Consider the following 19,463-nt stretch of genomic DNA (forward strand, 5'->3'; position numbering starts at 1 on the left):
TTGAAATTGTGCTCTGAGCAGAAAATTCTATTTCACAGTCTCAACACAGAAATGTGTAGCAGTTTTTTGTGTTACTGTATCTCTCTCTCTCACACACACACACACAAAGTTTTAAGTAAAATGAGAAAGATAAACTATTTTTTTTTCTTTTAGAAAGAGAAGCATTTTGCTTTTTCTACATTTCCTTAGGAATGAATAAAAACTATTCTTAAACTTACCATCTTCATCAGTTCTTATATGCAGACTTAGAGCATGCAGTTCAGAAGACCCTTTATCAGTGGCTGGTATGATTTTCAGAATGTAATCAGTGTATTTCTCCAGATTGTCAAAAATGATACTCGTGTTGTAAGTAAGGAAAGACAATATCTTATTGGTTCCCAGTTGCAATAAACTTAGAGAAACATGAAAGAAGACTAAACCATTTGGCTGGGATGGTGGAAGCCAGCTTACATTTACAGAAGATGAGGAAATGTTTTGATAGACCAGATTTTCAACAGAACCATCTGGGACTATGAGAGATAAACAAAACAAATGCATGGATTACAATACTAAAGAATCCAAAACCAAAACAGATATACACGCCCTAAGTATGATTGTTTTATAAATCTTATTTGTAAAACACTAAATATTTTGTACAATTTTTTTTAATGATTTTTTTTTTTTTACTATCAAAACCAAAATATTTTGATGGTATATACGAATAACCATCTATGTTACATTTCATTTTTGAAAGAGCCTTAATGATGGTTTAATATAATATACTTATTGCTTGCATCCAAAGAAGAAGCTTGTGAACTATATTCTCTGTATTACAAAGCAGAGAAATCAAAATGTCTTTCATGCAAGGGAACATGAAAAAAAAAATTTACTAGTTTTTTTTTAGCTTTGCCATTGTAACAGTAAAAATCATTTTAAAGTTAGAGAATATTTAATAAATAGAAGCATTGATATACATTGTAACATTAAAAAAAGTTATTCACTTACTATCCTGATCTGTATATACATCTATAATTTCACTGGTTTTGTTTCCATCTCCAAAAGCTGTGCTTGCAGTTACCCACAGAGTATAATGGCTGTATTTGGCCAAGTCATCTAGAACTGCAGACTGGGACATATTGACATCGCTGTAGTTACCAGAACTTGTGAAATTCTGAAGGAAAAAAATAAATAAATAAAATAATAATAATAATAAATAAATGTATTGTCTCTGAACATAAATGTTACTTATTCATTGACTTCTCATCACCACCACCAAGACAGATGATTCACCAGATCATTCAAGAGACATAAATATATACTTTGACTAGTAGTAGGTACTGATTTTTCTGAAATAATCAAGTTATTTATTGTATGTTGTCTATTACTCCTTGTACACACTACCTAATTGACTCATCCTGTCATTTGTAGCTGTTGAATGACAATCGACCTCTTTTATACACATTGACAAATATTACAAATATTACAAATATTACAAATATGTAATATTGCAATGGGTTTATCCATACTGCAACAGGAAAACAACAACAAAAAATCTGCTAATTGTTCATAGATTACATGAGCGCACTTGATTGTCTTGTCTGATCTGCATAAAGTGATCTGCATCAAAGCACTTCTCCCACTTTGCTCTTTTTTTTTTCCTTTTTTTTTTTTTTTTTTTAATGAGAGTAGACCTTATGTTTGTCTACTTGGCTAACTTTGAATTAAAAGTTTCCAGAGGCAGAGATCTCACTGGAACACTTGATAAACCATTCCTCCAGTTTTCATTAAAAACATGTCATTGTTTCTATTACAAACAAATATCTCCAGTGGATTGTTTTGAACTGAATGGACCAACAGAATTCTTTTCCTTGTGCAGTTACTTGTTAACAAAAGACAACCACATGAGGACCACATCCTACTTTCTTTCAAACTATATAAAAATTTTCACTAAAACTATGACTGCTGCAATATGTTACTGCTTCAGACCCTATAAGGAGTCTGTTCTTGTTTGGAATGAGCAATTTTGGAAACTGAAAAGAAAAAAATTAACTCAGATTATACCAAAGCTATACCACATAACCGAATCTGTATTATCCCACTGTTTTAAAGGAACTTGACTTAGAAGGCCCACAGCAGTTTGGCTCATGATTTGAAACCTATTGAGAGGTCACGGGCCCCATAAGGAAACTCAGCACCTGTATGTGGTAGGAAGTCACACTTGCATTCCAGCTTTGAATTATCAGCATCATTCCTCTCTAGCAGCCACTTTGCTCCATTGAGCACGTGGCATCAGCAGCCAAGATGACTATAATGTTTGCATATCTAAATTCAGAAATACTGTATATAAACACGGGCATATTAAAACCATATACTAAAAAATAGGTTGTATTTCTCTTGAGGAAATTTCTTACTGAAGAAATTAGTGTGATATGCTCTGCTAAACAGTTGATTCAATATCTTGAAAGTTGATAGTTTGGTATACAATCTTCATGTCTGTCACTGAAATGTACTGATTTCTATATGTAACATGGCATGACCAATTTCTTTGTTTTTTTTTCATACAGTCAAAACTATTTCTGTAGGGAAAAAAAAAAAAAAAGGCCATACTCATTGTTTTCCCTGAGATTTTCACACCAATATCTGCAGACCTATTTTTGCCTATGGTTACCAATGGTCACATAAAATAAGTAAGTAAATAAAGTAAATAAGCAAATAAACCATTTGTTTTGTTTTGTTTTGTTTTGTTTTTTTGAATGCAGAACAGAAGCTGCTCCAATTGATGGTATACATTTCTATATACACTCCTACTGACAGACTTGGAGTAGAGAAACAGAATCCTAGAACTACAGACTTAAAACACACTCACAAGCTTGTCTGAAAGATCTGGTTAGGTCAACATCAAACGAAATACAAAGGAATTCCACCTTAACTTAGACTTTTGTCTAAATATAGATGGAAGTTAACACTGTCTTCATGTCACTAACTGAAAAATATTGGGAAAAGCTTTGCTTTACACTTGAGTGGGGAAAGATACTGGAAAACAAGGACTGAATTCTGAGGAATTTAATTAAATCATCTGATGCTCAAACACGTAACATAAAATGCTTTCTGAACCAAATGTATCGTTCTACTACTCTCATGTTATTATTGCTATGTATTATGAGTAATAATTAGTGATTGACAGTAATAGTATCTACTAAGATCTAACAAAGACTTAAACTATTTCCCTGAATTTTCAAGGTTAAAATGTCAAAGATACAAGACAAAGTTTTGATTCTAGCTTTATAGAGAGTTTACTGGTATGAACAGCTGAAAACCCAAGCCTTAGTTTAAAAGGCATACCTTTACAATTTAGTCAGCTGCCTGCCAGTTACACACTCAGTGAACCAATGTGAAGGCTGTAACAACAGAAGTTTTGGTGGTTCAACAAACACTTTTTTAAGAGAAAGTCTCCTTACAATGAGGAGCCCAAGGACTGATAAGAGAGAACTACCTCAAACTTGCGATATGACATAATATTAGCAAAGAATGAACACATAATTAAGAGTAAGGGTGAACAGGAAGAGCTGTGTGGGTACAAACTGAGAAAAGATGAAACTTGTACTAATTGTACCCTGGGGACAGACCACTATAGGAAGTTTTAGAATTAACTGTGGCTGCAGATGAAAGCAAACAGCTTAGGATCTTTGGCTACAGCTGAAGAAATTCTTCCTTCTATCCCCTTCTTCATCCATACATGAAAGAAGTTTTGACATAGCAAAGTATCAGATTATTAAAAGCAGCTAAGTGTAAGCAATACAAGCCATGAAAGTGTCAGAAGAAAGTAGTATCTTCTTCACTCTAGGAATCAGCAGAAATTTCCAGTGGCATAAAGCTGTAATTAGTTGTATACAGACAATATAGTGTTGCTCTTCTTCACTGTTAACCATTTCCCCCCATTGTTTCTTTCTTTGCACATTTGTTCATTGTACTGTAGGGCTATTTTGAGTTAGAATATCACATACTTGACTCTGGTAATTAGGAGAGCACTGACACCATGAGGGCTAATCCAAGCCATCCGTCAATGTAATGTACACTGTTCCAGTACTTATCTAAGTGAAGATACTTGCTTTTTGTGGTCTGTACTGTACTAAGACCATCTTTTCAAAAATCTCCAGTGTACTTTAGGGAGTCTCCCTTTTTCCCTTATTTTGGTCATACTGGTGAGAGAAAATTTTTGCTTTTTAAGTTAATACACTGCATTCCTTGCAACCCTTGTCTTCATTCCAAGGTAGACCAAGCCAAATTCCATTCTGAACTGTGTCCAGTCACGTTCACTTAACTTGGCTTCAACAAAAACCTGGTGGTATGGGAGCTGGATGATTTCGGGTCTAATACTCAGAAGAGCAGCGGGCTTTCTTTCTCTTCTTAGTTCCTGGTTCCCCTGCCTAGTTTGGCAGAGTAGGACAGTTTTCATCTGTTCTGAAATTCCTATGCTGGAGAGGTTTCTCCAAGCATACATTTATATTAGTAATTAGCACCTTTCCCACTTTCTTGTTAATCAAAACACAGATATAGAGAGATTGAATAGAAGAGTTTATTCAAGTCAATATTACTGTTTATAGATCAATATTTAACAACAAGACAATTATTTCCATAAATTCTTTGTCTGTTTTTCCATGGTAAAATTTAGAATATGGGAAGTATCTGCTTCAAGTATCATGCAAGGAACCACTAAACAAAGCTTGCAAAGCTGCTGCTGCAAACAGTAAAAGCTTGAACTGCAGGAATCCAGCAGCACGACATAGAAGTGACAAGACCAAGAGCTACAGTGCCATATAGTCTGTGTAGGGAGTGCTCTTGGTCAGAATGCACATCATCTCTTTACTGGACTGGTGCAGAGTCACGAACATAAACCAAAAAGTATTTTCCCTAGATCTATGACAGAATCTGAAAAATACAGCTGAACTTGAAACTAGTGCAAGCGTTGGTTTGTTCTGCTACCTTCTAGCAGCTCTGCCTGGAAGACATTCAAGTTATCTCTGCAGACTACCATTTCGTCTCACTGTATTTCTGTGAATCTTTGTCTTTATTTGATAATGAACAATGTATTTGGCTACCAGTCATCCCTCTCTGACACTTTCTTTTACAGCCTGTCAGTATCCCACAGAAACAACCTACTCATCTATCAAAATCCTCAAATCTAATCTCCATCACTAAATTTTTCCTTCTGCTGTTCTGTTCTGAATCCCAGGTCTGAGCATCGTGCAGGCCTTCTGAATGGACAGTCACAGTGTTATTTTTCATGTAGACCTGTAAAGCAAAGAGACTATAAATTATTTTTCTGCCCTACAGAAAAGAAAAAAAAAAAAAGGAAAAAAAAAGGTTGGGGGAAACTCTTTTTCCTCTAAGTTTCTGCAGCATGTCAAGGAGTAAAATGCACCCTTTATCTCAGGTCTTTTACTTTTTTTCCCTGAACAAATTACTCTGCAGCTACCAATTTCCTGACCTTAACAATGTTGTTTATAATAACAGATTTCTATTCATTAATATATCTGATGAGTCTGAGAATATGTGGAGACATGAGAACCTGAGACAACAGAATAGTAATAGTTTTAGTATGATGTTTATATCTATTTCAGATTATGAAAACATTAGAATATGTTAATTTGCTTGAAGTTCTTCAACTGGGACAGTTTTCAGGCATTTGTAAGATAGACTTTAAGGCTTGGACCTCTTGTTTCCTATTATGTCCTAACAAAGAAGCAGAAAAACTAGCAGGGAACAACAGAGTGTCTGAGAATGGAGGGTTCATAGAAGTGTGAAAAGATCATCTATATTTTCTATTCCTCTATTATCATTCTCAAAACTGAAAACAGAGTTTGATATATATGAGTAATGGTGACCTAGATGCAGGAGCATCCAAACAAGTATTATGCCTTTTCATATGTGTGAAATACAAAACTTAGCAGGATACCCTGAAACTATACAAATATCCTTCTAAGTTACAGACAGTTCTAAGCCCTGCCCTGTGTGTGTATATGTACGTATATATACACCTGTATGTATATATTACAGATGTTTATATGCTGGCTTTCACACAGGCATTTCTCTGTAAATATAAATTATCTGTCAGAAAGAAGTTGGGGAGAGATGTTTTTAAACTCCTGTTTGAAATGTCTTGCATACACAGGAATGACAAGGAACAGAATAGGAGCGTAATGTAGGTTTGGTGGTTTCCATGCTAAACAGTGAACACAGATGTATGTGAAAGGCAGAGAGAGTTAAGGGGAACAGACAGATTAGGAGTGGATCATGATTTGAGAGATTAATGGTGTTCTCCCAAGGCCAGTAAGAGAGAGATGCAATAGCAGGTGAAGTTTATCTTCTGGTAGTTTTCTACAGTGGGATGAGTTAAAAATCAAATCTGAATGGGTGAAGATGATGGGTTCCACATCTGTAAGTGGAGCAACTGTCAGTATTCTTCTGTCAAACAGATTATATGCCAAAGCAGCAGTAACTACTACCCATGCCACCATCCTTCACTTGCACAACTATATTATGTGACAATGAAACTGGACCCTCACCTTGTTGGGCCAATGCTACTATGTTCCATCTTCCCTATCTTGCTCCTTCATTTCCAGAGTCCTGGGCAAGTCCAGAGGGATTATAGTTCTTGTTGTATCAGTTTCACCATACTCTTTCACCTCAGAGTTCCACCTTCCTAAAGGCAGGAATTAGGCCAAGTCTGTAGTCCTCCTCTAATATCCCTTCAGTTGTACAAGAATTAGACAAATGCAGACACTTCTCATAGGATGGGCTTGTTCAGGCAATGCACTGGTGTAAAGGTTTCTCCAGGAATTTGTTAGGCTAACAAAAATGTTGTTGGTACAGAACTGTGTGCAAGCAGAGGCTAACACTCTGAAAAGCAGCCCTAATTTTAATCTCATCAACATGTGAACACATGGCATGGTCCTGCTTGCATCTCAAAATACGCATACAGAGCCTAGAAACCACACAGCTTCAGAGAAGTCAGAGATACACAAAACCATGTCAGCAATGACTCAACCACAGGTATTTGTAAAATCTGTGAGCATTTTTTCTTTTCTTCCTTTTCCTCCCCACGTGTAAAGCTTGTAAACAAAAACCTGTAAAAGAAGCTTACTTCTTCTTATTACACTTCTGTATCAGAATACATTATTCGAAAGAAGAGCAGAAAAACTATATGTAAATTAATACATATGATCCATAATTAAGGATGAAAGTATCAACAGAAAAAATAGAAATGTCCAGATCACCAAAAAATAATAAATATTATTTGTCTTTTATGCTTTAATTTAGGATTCTCAATAGTTTTGTTTCAAGATGCTAAACAAATATGTCCTTCTCAGAGTAACAAAACTATGAGAGAATCTATTCTCTAATTTGACTGTATTACCTTATTTTCAAGCATGCATTCTATACAAGCATTAAAATGTTTAAACAGAGCTGTTACAGAAATTAATTCAACTTGATAGATTAGAATAACAGTCTCAAGGATGTGCAATGAATCTTTAATGAATTAATTATTAGAACAGTTCACTGAATCATACAAATGAAGAACATAAAGTGAAGCTTACCTGTATGAATATCCCTGAATTATTTTTGAAATAAACTGAGTAGTACAGTATTTTTCCATTAGGCTTTTGAGGAGGAGACCAGAACAGCATTACTGATGTAGAAGTAACGTTTCTGTATATAACATTTTTCGGAGGATCACCTGGTGCTGAAAAAATGTTAAGTTTTAGCATGCCTAACAGAAGGCTTAGTACATTACTGTGTCCAAGACATAGCCACTATTGATTTCACAACAGCCTATGTCAAATTGAATACATTTCTGAATGTGGTATAAAAATTGCTTCTGAAAATGATAAAATAGTAACTGTAAACAATTTTTTAAAACTTTTTTTTTTTTTTTCAGACACATTTTTATTTTGCCACACTGGCACACAAAAACTATTTTCTTATTTGTCCTTTATTTACTATGTTTTGCATACATAGTCTACACTGTGTATGTACACAAGTAAGTGACAGTTATCACAATTTGCAAACAAAAAAAGGACTTCAGATCTAAATTAAAAGCCTGTTTCTGTCTTTGATGATTATAAACAGAGTTTAGGCTTCCAACTCTTATATGTTAACCAGATACCTAAGCTTGGACAGCATGATTTTCTCTGCTTTTTAATCTCTTTCCTCAGCCTACTGAATATACAGGAAGGACTGTGTAAGTATTCTTCAATTAATCCGTCCTCCTATCCTGTAAAGCATATGGTCCTTCTCAGTAGCACAGGGATGCAGGAAACTCAAATTCCTTAATTTCATCATTTCAGTTGAAGAGAACTTAAGTCTACATTCTGGCCATTCAAGAAAGTGCTCTACACAAGTGCCATAGAGTACTGAACACTGTAGGTGAAAACTCTTGTTTTGTGTTGTTCTAGTTTGTATAACATACTAAAATATTGGAGGGAGAACTCTAAGATTGATGTCTAAAAATCCTGCCTTAAAAAGTCCATTTCAAGCTTTATTAGCAAAGATTGGGAATACCTAAAATTTGGTGTTTCAGTCTTTTGAGAGATGCTTTGGATAGACACTAATCTTGCTACTGATAGTTGAGTTTATCTGTGCATGATGATTCTAAAATATGTCTGCACACAATCCATTTTGGAACATATTGCAGCAATATAATTAGTGGGAAAAACAGAAATATTAATGTAACTGAAAACCTTTAAAAGCACAGTATACAGTATGATCATTTATAGAAGTTAACTACAACTTTGAAAATCATTAAAAAAGAACAAACGATTAAATCATTGCACACCTACAGATTTAACTTTCAAATTAAATCCATTTCAGGATTGTGAGAGAGACTCTAGAGAGTATTTTCCCTCTCAGAAATTATGGCAGAGCAAGATAGAGCAAAGAGCTATTACGTATATTATAATATTAATTAGGTTTATTTCAAAATTTAAAACTAAATTATTTTAGTCTTACCTGTCTTGAAGGGAAACACATTCTGCTCAGTAGAACAACAGAAATTCCAAACATAATTTTATAGAACCATAGATATAGTGTACAAACACAGACACACATCCACACACACATATATACAAGTAGAACATCTCTTCTTGACCAGTCAAATGCCATTCTCCTTCAGCAGCATTATTAACTTATATGAGCCTAACAGAAATTCAAGGCTACATGAAATCAAAGATTCCTACTACATGTAACATATAAGCTTACCTCCTTCAGAAGTTCTGAATATTATAGTATCGCTTTTTATGTTGCCATCTCCAAATCTTGTACTTGCTGTAACATATGCACTATACTCAGAGTTATTTTCCAGATCTGTGAACTGCAGTGATGTTTCTGTTACATTAACACTCCTTTTTGATATTTTATTCCTAAAGAAAAATATTTTATTAATTATATATGCATGCCATTTCTCTATGTATACAACTCTGGAATATGATATTAAATTGAAAAAATGCTATATTGTGGTAAATACAAATATTTTAGGCTTTAAAGAAGGCCTTGGTAAGTTCCATCTCATATATTGAAAAGCTCACGTTTGTACTTTTGCATCACAATAGGGCTCTTTATTTATTTATTTATTGAAAAAAAACACCAACAACAAAACAACAACAACAAAACAAAACAACAACAACAAAAAACACCAACAAAAATGTATGTCAATTCCATCAGCAAAGGAGATTATTATATTGAATACTGAGGAGGAGTAGGTCCATCTTGTAACTGCTATCAAATGGTTATATGGTACCCTTGGGAAGGACACAGGAGGGCATAACTAAACTGTCTCCCTGGACAGGAATAGCGAAATATAAAAAGATTATAGCAGGGAGCATGCCCTACTGTGACTCTGTGAAATTGGTCAGAAGGCTGAAGTTATAAATGGAATAATAGAAGATGATATGGAGCAGGAATTAGCTGGTGCTGAGTTAATTCTGGTGGAATGTAGCAAGGGATCAGAATGGAACTCTAGTCAGGCCAAAACCAGCCTAGAATGACTATAAGATGTAACATTAATAAAATGCTGGTATTAGCATAGGTATGAAATGATTATAAGAAAGTAAAGTAAGATACAGAAATAACTAATTTGAATTTTAAAAGTCTGTTATTCCTGAAGAAATTAATTTATTATTTTACAGAAGAAAAATAAAAATCTGGCTAACATTCCATTCTGCAAATAATTCTGTATGAATGGATACTCTGTGTTTCTAATGGGATTTCATAGAGGGATGATAATTTTACAATAAAAAAAAAAAAAGCAAAACAATGAAGGCTGATCCTTTTCAGGGAAACAGTCTTTGTAACACAGTGCCACCAACATTATATTTTTCTCAAAGTTTTGATATTTTGAGTAGTGTATAAAGAAAAACAAAAGGCTGCTGTCACAATTATTAAATTCTATACAAAGAAAACACATTTTCTTTGATCTTTGTCCAATATATTCTTAGTACAGAAAAAGGTAGCTGGTTGTAATTTAAGAAGAAAACGTACAGCTCACTGCTGCAAACATTTCCATGCTGAGTAATTGCATTCTCATAATGTCTTATTTGCCAAAGAACATCTCCACAATTAGGCCATCCTTACAAAGAAGAACTAAAGCTTGGAGTTTTTCAAGAAAAGTTGATTTTCTGTTCAGAAAACAACTGAGACTGCAATCAAAATAATAAGAATAGAATGATCAAGGTGAATTTAGTCTTCACAGACAATGAGAAAGAGGTCTAGCAGAATACACTAACCTGAGGAATTCCAATAAGGAACAATAATACTAAGTTTTAAATGAGATTTTTCAAAAACCTAGACAAAGGAAGTCCTAAGAAATTGCGTACTAGACAAAGACAAGCACTATAGTTTCATTAAAAGATTGCACCTCTAAGTAGATCTATTCAGTAATTACCTCAGAAAAAAAAAAAAAAAAAAGCTCAATGGGATAATGCTAATTTTTGAGCCTGAAATATTTTCTTTAAAAGAACAGTGGTATGGGTTGCTGTGCAAGTACAGCAAGAAGTAAATAGCTATTGGCAAGTTGAGCAGTTTCATTAATATGCCTTGGTACTATGGAACTGCTGACTCGCAATATGAGTTTATAGACTCAAGGTACCCAGAAAGTTCCTTTGCTACTTACTTGTACCCAAAACCACCGTGTCCTGTGACAAATTCATGAAGGACAATACCAAAGAGAACGTTGCTCTTTACAGAAGTTGTGGATTCTTGTTCCCAAATCATTAAAGAAATCTTACCAAATTTTCTGTAATTGCCATGATGTATTTAAGAGAATGAACAATTATTTAACTATATATAGAACCTGTATTAGCTTTCCTTTTCCTGCTTTATCAAGAAGCTCTGGGAATAACAATCTCCCCAGTAACACAGAGAATGCCTCTCCAAAAGCAGAAGCTATGGCATGGCAGTTTGCCTTGTCATATATCACCCTGAAACACACTGGATGAAATTATATAGCCAATTCTGTTAAATACATAAATTAAAAAAAGAAAAAAAGAAAAAGAAAAAAAAAAGAGTGAAGCTGTGACCCTTTGGAAGGCAAAGGGAGTTTTCCTCCAATGTCCTTGCCTCAGGATGATACCTAATCCCTGTCTAATTTTAGATATGGCACAGTAAGGACAGATAAGACACAGCAAGGAGAATATGGACTGAAAAAGAACAAGGGTTACTGCAAAAAGTTATGTGTTTGTTTAATTCAAATGTTTGGAAGGATGGATCAATTAACAGTTTTTAAAAACTAATTCTTACTAACTCACTTGTCGTAACAAAAGCAGTAAGCTTTTAGGCAATATAAGGATGAAAATTTCTATAACCTCAAGTCCTCCAAAACAGTAATCTATATCGTGAAGCAGCTCCTTCCTAGATAGAGGACAGTATTAAATTTATTGTTTGTGATTAAGGACTACCAGACCTTGCCAACACAGCAGAATTAACAAGACAAGCTAAATGTAACTCTTCTGGAAAGAAGAGCACACTCCTATTCATTTGATCACAAACTTAACTAGAAATTATAATTTCTACTGAAGAACTGAGGACAAATCTTACCCCAAAACTGTGAAGTTACATTAAAATAATAAATGTAAGCTCAATAATATTACATTTATAAAGACTTAATTTGCACACTTGGTTCACATCTCATAAGGTGGAATTCCTTAGCATTTGCTTGCCATGTTTTTGTATTGGCAATAAAATGGTACAGCATAAATACAGTTATTAAAAGTAATCATAAACAAAATCTTTTCAATACCATAAGAAGTTATAAATAGATCTATGAAGAAACAGCAAAGCACCAGACTGAACAACATTGTACGGAGAACAGGACAGAAGCTGCAAGTTTAAAAATGCCCAAATTCCTTTTGAAAGATTAAAAAAATAAAAAATCCCAGGAGCAAGGACAGGAAACAAACGCAGGGAAGAAGAAAAGGAGAAAAAACTATATAGCAAGTGAAAATTATATATGAAAGAAATATTTGTTTTGTTATAAATATATACAAAATACAACATCAAGCATAACTAATAGCACATACAAAGACTAAAATTGCAAATCTTGAGCTCTTATGCCATATGGATGGTAGCTAGTAGAGATCTCAAATTGTTTTTACACACTTTCTACAAAATAAATCTACTTCATGTCAATTTCAGATTTCCTTTACGTTTTAGGATTAGCCAGTGCCCTGCCTTAAAATAGGCCCAATCAGTATAGAATGAAAGTCATCACGCTCTAATTAAAATTTGAATTAATTTACAAAAATAAAACCCTCAGGAAAAAAAAAAAAAAGTAAAAAAGAAAAAAGAAACATTGAAACCACTTGCAAAATATTTAATACCTCAGTTTTCAATTACCACATTATATTTGAATTTGTATACACAAAAGGCTAGTATTCTAAGTGCTGGATGAATATGTATTCTCCAAAAACATGTAATCAACACATTGTGTAAGAAAAACCTAACATTCCTGCTAGGTTACAGATTAATATTTATCCTCAGAACTATTTCCAGAAAATCTTACCAGACGTAAACTGTGTAATAGAGGATAATTCCATTTGGCTCCAGTGGAGGTTTCCATGACAACTTCACAGTGACACCCGACAACTGTTTTACTGAGAGGGATTCTGGAGGAGAACTAGGAGCTATGAAATGAGAGAACAGGACACAACATCTTGTTAAACAGCTAAGATTGATGGGATATGCAGCATCCTTAAATAGGATTTTAATTATTTGTGATGGAAAGTGAACTTTGTGCTACACAGGTACAGTATCCATCAACTAATGTTATAGCACAGCTTCTTTTCCTTTTTCTGACAGATGATAAAAGAAGATTTTGCATGGTGGTGTTAGAACATCTGTTTCTGTGATTCAATGGAAAAAGTACTTCATGAGAAAACGGGGCAATGGGTAGGTCACAGTGATTCACCTACTGTCCAAGTATGTTGCTGTAATGTTTTTTCTTCTAATAAAAGCAAGAGCTTTATAGGTATGAACACGTGTAAAATACAGCTAAATAGTTCCCCTGAGGAAAAAGAGGTGCTGGAAATAATTATATGAAGCACCAAAATGTGGAAAAATGCACAAGCAGGGCACTGAGAGATGATAAAAATGTGGAATACTAGGCAGCAGTAAAATCTATGCACTCCATCAAATAAGGACCACATTCATACACTTAGCATGTCACAAGGGCAACTATAAAGATAGGCATTGACTGAGACCATTAAAATTCGTGTTAAGATGAACTTTACATGACACCATGTTACAACTGTGCAGGGAAACATCATAAGTAAGGGAAAGTGTTACACCATGTTTGAATTCATTTTAATTGAATTACTCTGAAGTTCATATAAATATTACTGAAGAAAAACATACCTATGTATGTATAAGTGATATTGCTTTGTATTAGCATGTTATTGAGAAGCAAACCGTCTTCATGATTCATGTATATATGCATCACTACGTGGTACTATTAGAATGACTTCTGTTTTTCTCAAATTAATCCAAATAGCATCATGTACTAAAAATTCAGGTCATAGTTGTAGTCATGCATGGAAATTGAGAATATGAGCATAGCTATTAGCAAATCTATGAAACATTTGGTCCAAAACTTGGAACACTGTGTTCCTGTGAAAAAAGTACATGTGGTGTATTATAAATATTTTTGTTTCTCAGTTGTTGTTCCTTCTATTGCTATCTTAAAAGTTGGCATAAAGGTTTTACAACTCTGTACATTCAAGACAAAGATATTTTTCATGAACAAAGGTTCACTGAATTCAGTAAGCATCTGCATTTAGTAAAAAAAAAAAATGGTGACAGATGTATTTAGTGTTTTTCTTGTTACACTGTCCTCAGAGACTATACAATAAAAGATCTATGAAACACCGAATGTTGTATCTTCTTGGCATGTCCAGTTTATTGTACAATTCTTGTTCAGGGGATTTTTTTTTGCTAGAGTATAGAATTAACATTGTTCTAACTGAAAATACACTATGTAAAAGATAGTTTTATCCAAATTAGCTGTTCCCAGTATGCTCCAATAACATTACTATTGAACAAAAGTTCATTACTTTTGGTGAACGTAAGCTCACCAACACCTTGGAGATTTGCAAAGATCTATTATCATCAAAAATTGGATCTTGGGCAAGTCAATGCTTCCTAATAGATGGAAAGAGACTTAATTTGGGAATGCCTCATGGGATGTTTGCGTCAGTGCAGCTTTAATCTAGGTTTTCAGAAATTTCCTCCCTAAGCAATGGAGAGAGACAGACAGGCTTCTTCAAATGCAAGTCACAGCACTTAATTGAGATTCTGCTTTGAATTTTTTTCAGGAGTCCCTTACCAGTATCTATAGAGGAGATCAGTGACAACTTCATACAACTGCATTGGCTACTGAAAGTGCAAATATCATTTTATGGTACCTCTGCTGATTTACGAATTGTACAAATTAGCAGGGAATGCAATGACTATGTTCTACTGTGAGCCCATAGAACACTCCCCTGCTAAATTTCAAAGTCTAGTACTACTGAAAATGGACTTTGAGTATTTTCATAATATTAATAATTTTGCATCTATGTGTGCATGTGTGCCTCTGTTTAGAAGAGCCCCAAAATCTCCAAGTAAAAGAACCAGAAATGTCCCTGGACCATTTAAGATGGTTTTGGTTTTCCTTTTCTCCAGCTCTCACGAGTCTGCAGAACAAAATGCAACATTCAATTCTAGTGTTTGATTAGAATAATACTAGTAAATTAAGATCCTTCAAATGCAGAAGATGTTAAGACCAAATGCCCATGCACAGCAATCTTATGATTCATAGAGATTGTATTGGTTAACATATTACATAGTATCTATAAACACACACACACAAAGATGCAAACATAGATGCATATTGTTGAATGTGTAGATAAATAGATATAGAGATTACAAAAATGTGTATAAAACCCATGCATAGCTGATATAAAGCATAAGATTAGATTAAGACTACAAGCAATGAAACATCACAACTTCTGTTCTGACTTACCGTCCTCATCAGTCAGTACATGCAGAGGTGCACTACAAAGGCCCTCTCCCATCGTGGTACTAGCAGACACTTCTATTGTATATTCTGTATATTTCTTTAAATCTAAATAAAGAAGAACAATTCAGAAAATCAACCATTCAGTAGGGAAAGTTTTTTCTTTTAATGGAAAAAAAATATATTGAGATCCTATTCCACAAGTAGAAGTTCTGAAGTACTGAACAGGCCCAGCATTTACTCTGATTGGTGCCTTTAGAGACTGAAAAAAAAAAAAAAGTGACTTCAGCTGCACCTCATACGTCTTGCCCTCTAGACTACTTTATATCTCATATTCCTGGAATGCTTTAAAGTTTATGTTTAGTGATACTCTGAAAATATACTAGTTGAAGTATTGGGATGCCAGTATTAGCTGATGAATTATGCTGCAGTTATAATGACAGAATAAATAAAAAGATTAGAAAGATACATAGGTGAGCTCACTGTTTACTTTGTTACAATGATAGATACATGAAAAATATTATTGAAGTTCTTTATACTTTAAACATCTACAACACAATAAGAGGCATGTTAGATTCTGTACCAAGCATGGCCCATTCCACCACATTACTGCAGGACACAACTGGCTGCCTCTCAGCAGAGGCAGCATATAGTTATGTAAGGACAAGAATGATTTTGTCCTTTCAGGGAATTAATTGATATGAATCAGTGGGTCAGTTGAATCCTTCTCAGAATAAGTTACAGTTGCCTTAAGTTCCAGATCATTATATACTAGCCTGTAATACGTAGTACCAGATGAGTAGTGTTTATGACTCTTTGCTCAGTTCCACCAGTCCTCTTGAGATAGATTGTGTATGTCTGTATGATTCCATTGGGAATGGATGGTGGAAAAAATGATAATTCAATTTCCACAGATGAGATGTTCCTATAGGTTATGCTTTCCGGTGCAGAATCAGGAACTAGAAGATGAAATTTAGACTTGTAAAAGATCACAGTTAGTTTCATTGATTTCTTAAACATTTTTTTTTTTTTTAAAACTGGCTACAAGGAAACACACTGTGAACATTTTGATTTTTATCTTGGTGATGGTTTTCTGGTTTTTGTTTGTTTGTTTGTTTTTTTGGGGGGGACTTTGGGGAGCAATGTTGTCTGTTGTATGAAATAAATTTCAGGAGGCTAAATTGGAAGATCAAAAATATATGACAGACATGCACTGCATTGATAAAGGAGAGGTCATTCTTTTTAAAAAAAAAAAAAAATTAAAATCATCTTAACATGCCAGATAAAAAAGCTGCTAGAGCATGGTACTAAACTTTCCCTCTACTATCCCATAACTATTACTGCTATCCTCTAAGCTAGCTGTTATTAGAAGATTTTTCATGTGCTGCCGTAATTTACTCTTCATATCAGGAACAGCCTTTGTATTCCTTCTTTCAAGGTGAAATATGCAAACTGCATGAATGCCTGTATTAAGGGGAAAAAAGGGGGAGGGGGTGAGGAACCCTAACTTTATGCTGTGAGGGCCCTCAGATCAATTTGCCTCCTGGGGGTTTGGCTGTGGGGTCTCGGGGCCAGCTCAGCGATAGAGTAGCTGAGCTGCTCTATCTTTTTTTCACCTCCTCGCTGGAGACACACTCACAGACATTGCATCAGTGAGGCCACAGCCAGGGCTGACCACTGTCCTCTGGGAGATACTTTCAACCAGGGCTCTCTTGCTGTGTCCTTGGTTGAGCTACAGCTCCTGCTGCATTGCTGAAGTACCACTGACCTAGCTCCGACTTGCAGACAGACATCTCAGGCTGGCCTCCACTTGGCCCCACCACCATGGGCCTGCTCAGCTATCACTGGGCTGTGTCTGACTTAGTTACTGTCACTGAAACTGATCCTGACCCTGACTTGCTGACTCACTTTCCTCACTTGACCTGCCTCATCACCACGGACTCGTTTGGCAACCTGGACTCGGCTGCTCCTGGCTGCCCCCCGCACTGAGGGTTGGTGGGACAGGCCCTGGCTAGTGAAGCTCCTGCCCTGCAAGCCCAGGGACCCTCCTTGGGTCTTGAATCCCTGTCCCTTAGGGAGCAGCTGTCAATTGCTTTATCATAGCAATTGTTTTTTGTGTACATGTGTATTTCTATCCTCACAGAAATACACAAGTGTTTTCTGTTATCCAAATTTTTCTGATATAATAATATATCTGATTCCAGCAACTTATAATCATACAATGACAGCACAATTTGCTCCAAAGATCACATAAGGCATGGACAGATGTTTGGAATGCCCAAAACATTCTTATCAAAGTAAGGACATTTAAAAAAACTTTTCTGCTTAAGCAACATCAAGAAATTGAATAAATACCATGAGACCCAGTGAAATAAGCCCACAACTCTGCCTAAGTTCATGGCAGAATGGTAACAGAACTCCCAAGAGCTCTTGGATACATCAGCCCATTAATAGGTTGTAGTTCACTCAAAATGCTCCACCCTTCAGATCCTCCCTTATTTTCATTCTTCTCATCTCAGAAGATGTTTTGTTTATCAAACATCACCATAAAGCCGTTGACTGAAAAAAGTACAGTATTTTTTTAAAAGCCATATACTCACCAGTTTCAGAAGTTCTCACCAGAAGTGGGAAAGATGACTGATTCCCATGGCCAAGTCTGGTGAATGACCTTACAGAGATGTTGTAGAGAGTATATGGACTCAGTTCAGTAAGTGATATGCTTGTAGATGAGGCATTTTTAATAAATAAATCATTGGAATCACTGTAGAGAACTTCATAGTGAGTTATGAGACCATTGGGTTGTTCAGGTGGTAACCATCTCAGATATATCTCTGTTGCAGTCACATTTACTAACTCTACATTTTGGGGTGGGGAGTCTGGTTCTGCAATACAGAAATCAAAGAGAAAAAAAAAAATAAACAAGTCTGAGAAGTTCAGTTAATTGAATATAGGACTGATCTAATAAACCTATTGGATTCTAACACACTGAGATATCCTGAGACTGTAACAAAATGCATAGCTAACTGTAGCAAAAAGGCACTAATTTACTTACTCACATTCCTTCTCAAAGTTTTACCTCTTTTTAACTTAGTTAATTTCTGTGGCTTTTTTTTTTTTTTTTTTTTTCCCACTAATAAAACTAGACATCTTTTTGCATCCCAGACACTTTAGCTTTTCTGGATCTTTTTTCTTTTCATTCACTTACAAATGTATCCAAAAGTTCAGCTTAAAAAAACAAAGAAACAAAAACAAACAAACAAAAAAATACAACCTCTTGTCTATTGCTTTCATTCAGATTCATTCTTCAAATCCTTTTATTGGCTTCCTCTAATTCAAGTTCTTTAACTTTGAATGTTATCTTTTTGCTTTCTTCTTAAATAACCACTCATCTTACTTCACTCAACCAACAACTGAACAAGGGAAAGGGACTGTATGCAGCGTAACTGAATTCTCTTTTAGTTTACTGATACAGTTGTTAATTGATAACCCCAAAGACCCCAGTGTAAATCTTGCATACACTGGTGAGAAGGTCAGGCACAAAACAATTCCAGCTCCAGGGCAATGTGTTGGCTAAATCTACTGGCAATGTACTCATGTGACTCCAGTGAGCTCATAACACATTGAAGTGTTGAAGGAGTGAGTGGGCTGCACTTATGAATAAGATCAGCTCTGAATGTCAACCTTGATTCCTCTGAAGGCTTCATCGCTTCACCCCTGAAATAACCTCTCTATAAAATAACAACAACAACAAAATGTAGTAAGAACTTAGGATTATACTTTAAGTTTGTGTACACGTACACAGGCATTTCAGAATTTATCTTGAAAGGTTTTTGTGTAAAGGTCTCACAAACCCATTTCATTCCTGATTTCTGAGCCTGTGAATAAAAAACATTAACTGTAATAGATCACTATTCTCTGGATGACAGGACTGCCCACATGG

At 35.0% G+C, this 19,463-nt stretch overlaps 1 protein-coding gene across 4 annotated transcripts in view; it reads right to left on the reverse strand.

Moving 5' to 3' along the window:
- Positions 1 to 19,463, reverse strand: part of PTPRQ (protein tyrosine phosphatase receptor type Q) — a 135,990-nt gene that overhangs the window by 65,243 nt on the left and 51,284 nt on the right. For all 4 annotated transcript variants that reach the window (XR_014694410.1, XM_084523870.1, XM_084523869.1 and 1 more), the window contains exons 31-38: positions 18,124 to 18,405; positions 16,300 to 16,482; positions 15,530 to 15,631; positions 13,034 to 13,154; positions 9,238 to 9,398; positions 7,578 to 7,723; positions 985 to 1,150; positions 219 to 509 (exon numbers count right to left, since the gene is read on the reverse strand). Coding sequence is in view for 3 of the 4 variants with exons in the window: in XM_084523870.1 (XP_084379996.1) it covers positions 219 to 509; positions 985 to 1,150; positions 7,578 to 7,723; positions 9,238 to 9,398; positions 13,034 to 13,154; positions 15,530 to 15,631; positions 16,300 to 16,482; positions 18,124 to 18,405 (1,452 nt within the window). In the remaining variant the exon portion in view is untranslated. The remainder of the gene's footprint in view (positions 1 to 218; positions 510 to 984; positions 1,151 to 7,577; positions 7,724 to 9,237; positions 9,399 to 13,033; positions 13,155 to 15,529; positions 15,632 to 16,299; positions 16,483 to 18,123; positions 18,406 to 19,463) is intronic.

The sequence above is a fragment of the Aythya ferina genome (assembly GCF_964211825.1).
Source record: "Aythya ferina genome assembly, chromosome: 1".
Lineage (NCBI taxonomy): Eukaryota > Metazoa > Chordata > Aves > Anseriformes > Anatidae > Aythya > Aythya ferina.